General features: G+C 34.0%; 1 protein-coding gene and 1 long non-coding RNA gene across 2 annotated transcripts; both read left to right on the top strand.

The window, feature by feature from the left end:
* The first annotated feature begins 2,548 nt into the window (after positions 1-2,548).
* LOC138906770 (uncharacterized) lies at positions 2,549-3,510 on the top strand. Its single transcript, XR_011414412.1, has 3 exons — positions 2,549-2,702; positions 3,001-3,191; positions 3,378-3,510. It is a non-coding gene; the product is annotated as an uncharacterized lncRNA (long non-coding RNA).
* A 69-nt stretch (positions 3,511-3,579) lies between these two features.
* Positions 3,580-6,601, top strand: LOC104108995 (uncharacterized serine-rich protein C215.13-like). Its single transcript, XM_033659371.2, has 5 exons — positions 3,580-4,046; positions 4,125-4,193; positions 4,814-4,964; positions 5,107-5,591; positions 5,817-6,601. The coding sequence occupies exons 1-5, from the start codon at positions 3,828-3,830 to the stop codon at positions 6,498-6,500; spliced, it is 1,608 nt and encodes a 535-aa protein (XP_033515262.2). The 5' UTR covers positions 3,580-3,827; the 3' UTR covers positions 6,501-6,601.
* The last annotated feature ends 981 nt before the right edge of the window (positions 6,602-7,582 follow it).

Genomic DNA, 7,582 nt, shown 5'->3' with positions numbered 1-7,582 from the left:
GAGTGGTGAAAACAATAACTTCTAATATGGGTTTACATTTTTTTTTTTTTTTTAGCAAACCTTATGCTGTATTAATAATGAGGGAAATATAGGTAAATATTTGAAAATTTAACTTTTTGATAAAATAATTAATATTTAAAAGACTGTTTTATAGTGGAATTAAAGACCAACAGAAAATAAATGAACGTTTTGTTTTCTGAAAATGTTTTGATTTATTTCTGTTTTGGTGAACAAACAAGATTCCAAAATGCAACTTAAATGTGTGTAAGAGAACATTTGAAAATGATACTGCTTACTCCGTCTAAGTTTACTTAGCCACTAACAATAATTAGGGGTAAATATAGTAAAATTATCATATTATTTATTACTATTTCTTAAGGGGTATGCCAAGTTAATAGTGAAACTTGGCGAAGAGAGTATATGTGAACATTAAAAGTTGTGGTAGTTTGGTTCAGTGGTAAGTTCACCTTTTTTTTTAGTATGGAATGGAGTACTTTAACCCCTTAAAGTGGGGCTTTTTTAGTGGGCTTATGAATTAGTCGGCCCTAAAGTGGATATCAAATATCGGATGAGAAAAAAAAAATAAAAAATAAATAAATAAATATATATATATATATATATATATATATATATATATGAAAGCATGCAAGAATACACATTTCACTATGGTATATGAGTTTTTCTTTTTTTGGTTTTACATTTCAATAGTAATCATTGGCCAATTTTATATTTGCCGTATGAAGTCCACAAGAGGGAATTGGAGCTATATAAGATCATTCACAAATTGGTAATCCGTTGGACCCCTTTGAGATATAAAAATTGGACAGATATATTGATATAAAATTAAAAGGTTGGTGAACACGAAAAGCTTTTTTTTTCCTTCCCGAATATATAAGGTTCTTTGTCTTGACGAGACTCAACAAGCAACCAAAGAAAATAAAAAACAAATAAGTGATAGAAAGAATTAATAACTATATGTTAGGTGCTACTATAATCAACATTATCTTTAAAGTCCGCGCGTAATACTTAATATTTTTTTCTTTAAAAAAAAGAAAGAAAGAAGCTACAATATTAAATCAAATTCTCAGTAAAAACCATCAACTTTATAATATTTTAGTAATAATTCATCATGTATAGTACATGTGAATTTCCTTGCATTTGGTGATTTAGCATGTCATAAAAGAACCACCTTGATCGGACGTGTCGAAGGGGGAAGTACATAGATAGCCGATTTTCCAATCCTCATTTAAGTTATATTCAAATTTTATAAATTTTTGTAAGTTTACCCTCTTTGAAATAATTTCAGACACACGTGTTCGTAAGGTATAAATATTTTCTGAAGTTTGACATATTACTTGTGCAAGCAAACTTTTTTGTTGAAGTTCGGACATCTATATCTAAAGTCCTAACCTCTAGAGAATTAGGAAGGAAGCAAGCCTATAATCGACGGTGCTCGTAAAACATGGACATTTGTATTCTGTTAGTCATCTGTTGTTGATTTGCAACTTCCGTAAAGATGGGCTATTACTTTTTGCAAATCCAGTCACTACGTTAACAAAATCGGGTACATCTTAAATGATATCGACCAAATAAGTCGATGTATCATAAAAATTTTACCGTGTCAAAGCACAATTAAATGTAGATTTTTTCTGGCTTCAACTCGGTATCTGATACTCGTATTAGAGTCCGACAAATCCAGATTCGCCACATAAGGACTACTAAAGGAAAAATTTGCTCCCTAATAGATTTTTTTTAATTCTTAAGATTCGAACCCAAAATTAATTTTGGATGAAAAGAATGTTATTCACCTCACCACACTTGATGGTCAATTAAATGTAAATATCCTACCCTATTTCTTAAGTATTAGATTAGATATCACTTTCACTCGTTTATCAGCGTTGATGTTGATATTGTAACATTTTCAACTGTTAATTCGACATTCTACTCAAATTCAGCGTATAAAATGCTTATTATGGACAGTAATGACACAAAAAACAAAATGCTCTTTTTCTCGAAAACAGCTGTTTTATTTCCTTGTCAAACATACCTTAATTTGTGTTGTTTTCTGTAAACGAAATAACTATACTAAATACAAAAAAAATAAAATCCTATGGCGAATCCGAAAATCAATACAACCAAAATCAAATTCAATCATTCACAAAAAAGAAAAGAGTAAATCAAAACAAAAAATTAAAATTAAGTCAAAATCCTTTTCTAATTAAAAAATCACCTTAGTTTTGTTTAAAATAATTCAACTAAGAAAATTTTGAATTTCAAAACTACTATCAGGAGGCTTTGATCAAGGAAACGTTGAAGGATACATTGGTTTTAATTAATGTAAGAAAACAAATTCATGTTATATGGAATAATGGAAAGTGATTAACTGCAAATCATAAGTTTTATTGATTTTGTTTAAAATATTGAAAGTCAGTTATAAATCTTTATCTGCCATTTCTCCAAATTTCAAATTTTCCATTAAGACTTTAATATGCATGTGTGCCCATTGTCTTTAATTTGCCTTTTCACTTCTACTTGGCATAGGTAGAAATACCACTAGCATTATTTACAGGGATTTGTTCTATCAAGTTATTCAATTTGGCTTTAATTCTTCCTGGAAAGAGTATTGGCGAAACGGTAAAAGTTGTTGCTACGTAATTATGAGGTTACAGATTCATGAAAGTATCTTCTTGCAAAAATGCAAGGTAAAAAGCCTATGAGCATATATAGTGGGAGCTTAGTGTGCGAGCTTCCAAAATTTTAATATGTGATAACAATGTGATTACTATTTTTATCAGTTATCATCATTTAATGATTATCAAGATATTTATTTGTAGTTAGCTGATAAATGACCTGATTATCAGTTACAAATCCTACTTTGCCATTTCTTCAAATTTCAAACATATAAGCTCTACGGTTTCAATGGAAAGTTTGTAAAAAGATTTCAAACACACACAGAGCTGTAAGTTCTGAATTTTGTCTTCTCACTTCTGCTTGGCGCAGGTAGAAAGAAATGCACAGCAGTAGTTTGGGATTTGGGAAGTTGAAAATGGAAATGGAAGTAGAGAAGAAAAAGAGAAGCTTTAGTTATGAAATTGGAGATCGAAAGCTTAAGCTCATTGATATTTCTTCAGAGGAAGATTGTCTTATTGCTTCACCTTTGTTTGATTCTCTTGAAGACCTTCGCCTTTCAGGTCCTTATTCTCTTTGCAATCTCCTTTATGTGTAACCTTCTCTATTTGCTTTGTTCGTTCTTTGCGTGTGATTGCATGCTAGTTAACCACTGATATTCCGCAACATATATTATATAGTAAAGATGAACCAAGAATATTAGTGTACTGAGTTGTTTGAAACAATTTCACTTGATGTCATTTCTGCAGTAACTTTGGACAATATAAATGAAAATGGGGGTTCAAATTTATCAAGAACCTCCTTGCAAAGAGATAAAACAACAAAAGTGAACCAACAGAATGAGCTAAAGCATTTGCCTACTGCATCTATTGAGAAAGGAAGACCGAGTTTCTTGCGAAAAAGTTTAGCTTGGGATCATGCTTTCTTCTCTAGTACAGGTTCTATTCTAAATCTTTATCATAATATTTCATCTATTATTGTTCTATGTACATGTCAATGCAGTTAGGTGCTTTTAATACCAATTAGTTTGAATTAAGTTTTAGTCATTTTGGTTCATTTACTTTAGGTCAAATGAGTTCTCGGAGTTTTTAATTAGTCCTATCAGAGATATATACACCAGTAGAACATATAGAGAACTTCTAATGCTTAACTTTTATTCATATTATATATTGGATTGAGATGAGTTTAAATGGAGCGATATGGACATTGAGGATTCATCTAACCGTCTCCAATTTTCTGGGATTGAGAGACGGTTATTGTTGTATGCATTGACAGGACTTCTGGATCCACATGAACTATTATTGGTGAATAAAGAGTTTGACACATTAGAGGAGCAAAATCTCTTGCCTGTCATCTTAGAAGATGTGCGCGCCCGAACGCCAGACCTACAGTCTATTGAAACTAGCTCCAGAGACAAGGTTTAGTCACATAAGGACACTGTTGACATTAAATTATGTGGTTCATTCACAGATTAACACTCCAATTTTAATTGACAGATCGATCGCAGGCCAGTTTCCAAAAGGAAAAACATCACTAATGCAACAGCAGAGAGAAGTAATACAAAGGTTAGTGTTGTTATATTCATTTACTAAATACATGACTTCAAAGAGTTAAATGAACTGATTCCCATTTTACTTGCTCCGACATGGCAAGATTAGGTGCCGCACCCGTGTCGACACGATAATAGTATGGGTGTGGCTATGGGGTCCGTACCGGATCTGGTCAAACAATTTGATTCGAGACGAGATACAATTTGATTCCTGAAATTAGAACTAAAACTAGGGTAAATATGAAGAAAATAATATGCCTTATCTAGGAAATCAATCCTTTACTTATCTACAACTTGAGAATAAAAAAGAAATTCACACTTCACAAGCTATACGTAACTATTCCACAAAATTTCTCATAATTTAGAGATATTTTTATCTATTTATTTTTTTGAATTATTTTTAGTTGCATCCCCGCACCCGTATAAAATATACGTAGAATTTGCATATGACAGTATAAAATATAATTGCCCGTAATCCTGGGATCAGACTATAAGTAACCTGGAAAACAAGCAAATAACCTTCTAGAGTAAGTTAAATTATAGGAATTGTGTGAAAATTCATTTACACTGTCAGCGGATATAAGATAAAATAATTAGTACAATAGTGGATCTGAAGCGAGTTCTCGTGTTTCTTAGAAAATTACTTGTAAAAGAAGAGAGTGCAATTCACAAGCTCTCAAGTTTCCCAAAATTCCATGTGCGACGAGAAGTGATTCGTCTTGGCAAAGTAAATCAACACCAGAAATGTACATTGCAGATTTGGGAGGCAAGAAGACAACTAGAACTGGTAAGAGCCATGCATATAGAAACTTCTCTTAGCAAATGAGGTTATTTTATACTATATATTGACTTCTCTTGGTTTCTTTGTGAGTTTCTTTATGTTTTGACACCTCCTTAATGAAAATTCTGGTTCCGTCACTGCTTTGTAGGACAAGATTTAATGGTGTCGAATTCTACTACTGCTCGCTCTTTGTCATCGCAGAAAATCACTCATCCAATTTCATCAATCACCTCTTGTCCTTCATATAAGACATCTGCTTATGCTAGGAAAAGAAGAGAAACCAGAAAGAGTGAACTCTCGGCCTCTATTTCGAGCTCAATTACTCCAACGAGATCATCTACAAAGAGTAAAACTTTTAAAAATCTTCTTAGTTCCTCAATGGAAATTCATCATTCCTCTAATAAACCACCTCTCAGTATTACAAGTAGCTGGTCCGTGAAATCATCGTCTTCAACTTCTAACACCAATGTAGCTCATAGTGATTCAAAATTTGGTCTTAATATGACATTTGGACCAACTCAGAACGTGTCGTCTTCAAGTGAACTTACAGGATCTGTTGATTCAGTACCAAGGAAGAATTCTCAACCATCCGGTCTTCGTATGCCATCACCAAAAATTGGCTTCTTTGATGAGGTTGGTTTCGTATTTACCTTTAATTCAATAAATTCTTTAGAGAAAACAATCTTAAAAAGTACATATGTAATTCTAAGCAAATTTTCTCTCGTGTGTTTTATGCATATGCACATACAAACAATCTTTAATCAGTTGGTCAGGGGCATGCTAGTTGCTTTGTCTCAAGAGTTAATACATGTACACAATATGATATAAACAACGCGAGTCGTGATTCTTTGTTTACAGGATAAGTCACTGGTGCTAACTTTAGGCAGAAATTTGTATCAATCACAGAAGCAAGGAATAGCAGCAAGTATAAGTAAAAGTGCTGAAGCATCAAGTAAAGTTAAACGAGCTAGAAGTTCGCCAGTTGAGCCTCGATATGCTGCACCTGTGCATAAGGGAAAAGATGGATCCGACATACGTTTTGAGCATCAAACTGATAAATATTTGGAGATTGACACTAAAATTTGCTCAAAGTTGAGGAAAGTTGGACTGAACTCCAGTTTGAGGGCAGATGAGAGACTAGTAGTAAAGGGGATATTAAAGACTAAGCTAAGAAGTGAAAGAATGGTCACAAAAAATGACAAGGGGATCAGTACGACAATATCAATTACGCCTCAATGTCAAACAAGTAGGGGTCGGCTATATGAATCCTCACTGTCCATGTCGCTTCATTTAAACCTGTCTCGGGACGAGGGGATCAGTGGCCCTTCAAAGTTGAGAGAGCAAGAAAATGAAGTTAATGATTTGAGTAGATACATGGAGCTAATTGATTTGAAAGATGGAGAAGAAACACAGCTTAAACAGAGAAAGAGCTTTCCTCATAAGAGAAGTCCATTGGTTGAGAATAAATCTGTTTGCAACAGATATGTGGTTCTTGAATCATCTTTGCTTTCTTCAAAAGGAAAAGACAAAGAGAACAATTAAGCACTATGGAAATCATTGATGGATACTTATCTTGTTTGACAAATTATTATTCCTATAAGTTCTTGATAGACTTAGTTTGTTCTAATGCAGAATTCTGAAAATTCTTTGCAAATGTTTAAAAGTAGGCACCTTGATTTTGTCACTAGCATTAGTTGGCCATTTATCAACCAATGGGGCAATGACATTCATTTCTAGTGTTATCATATATGTCAAAAGCCACATTTTTTGTCGTTGCATAACAAACTCTCATACTATATGGATTTTAGTTTTATTACTAGCAAATGAAAGAATGGCGCGGGGTTCTGCGTGTGAGATACAACACATTTAATTTTTGTACGAGAGGCAACACATTAATTTCTGTTATTGAATTGGAACATCTATTCCTTTGTTTGTTGGAATCATCTTTAAAATTTATGTAAAAGTAATACTGTGCAACCCATGACAAGGGCTTGTCAAGTAGGACTGAAAGACTTTTAGGCCGGCAAATTTCCGAAGAAGGGTGCTCATGTCACCTTAAGTGAATTTCACATCGGAATGGGAGAGGAAGTGAAGATCTTTATAAGGCATGTCACAAGTTCACATGGTACGAGCATTTTTGGGGCTCGAGGTGGCATAGCCCAAAAAGGACAAACCCGTGCGGGCCTAGGTCCAAAGCGGACAATACGTTTCATGGGCTTGGGTACTGACAAATATGGTATCAGAGCCGAAAGGTGGTGGGTCAAACCTCAGCGAGTACGATGAGTCCCAAGATGGAGTGAATGTGATGCCTATGACGGAGGGCGGACTGATGAGGACAGGTCAAGTAGGACTGACAGGCTTCTAAACTGGCAAACTTTAGAAGAAGGGATGCAAATGTCATCTTAGGCGAATCTCACATCGAAATGAGAGAGGAAGTGGAGAGCTTTATAAGGCATGACACAAGTTCACATGGTACGTGCACTTTTGGGGCTCGAGGTGGCGTAGCCGAAAAAGAAAAAATTTGTGCGGGCCTAGGCCCAAAGCGGACAATGTGTGATAAAAAAAATGTGTGGGGTAGCCACTTTTTAAAGTGGTATTTATTTTTTATCCAGCATTTTTAATGC

This window comes from Nicotiana tomentosiformis, chromosome 2 (assembly GCF_000390325.3).
Source record: "Nicotiana tomentosiformis chromosome 2, ASM39032v3, whole genome shotgun sequence".
Lineage (NCBI taxonomy): Eukaryota > Viridiplantae > Streptophyta > Magnoliopsida > Solanales > Solanaceae > Nicotiana > Nicotiana tomentosiformis.
Note: the sequence above shows the minus strand (reverse complement) of the source record. Positions and strands in the feature narration are given on the sequence as shown.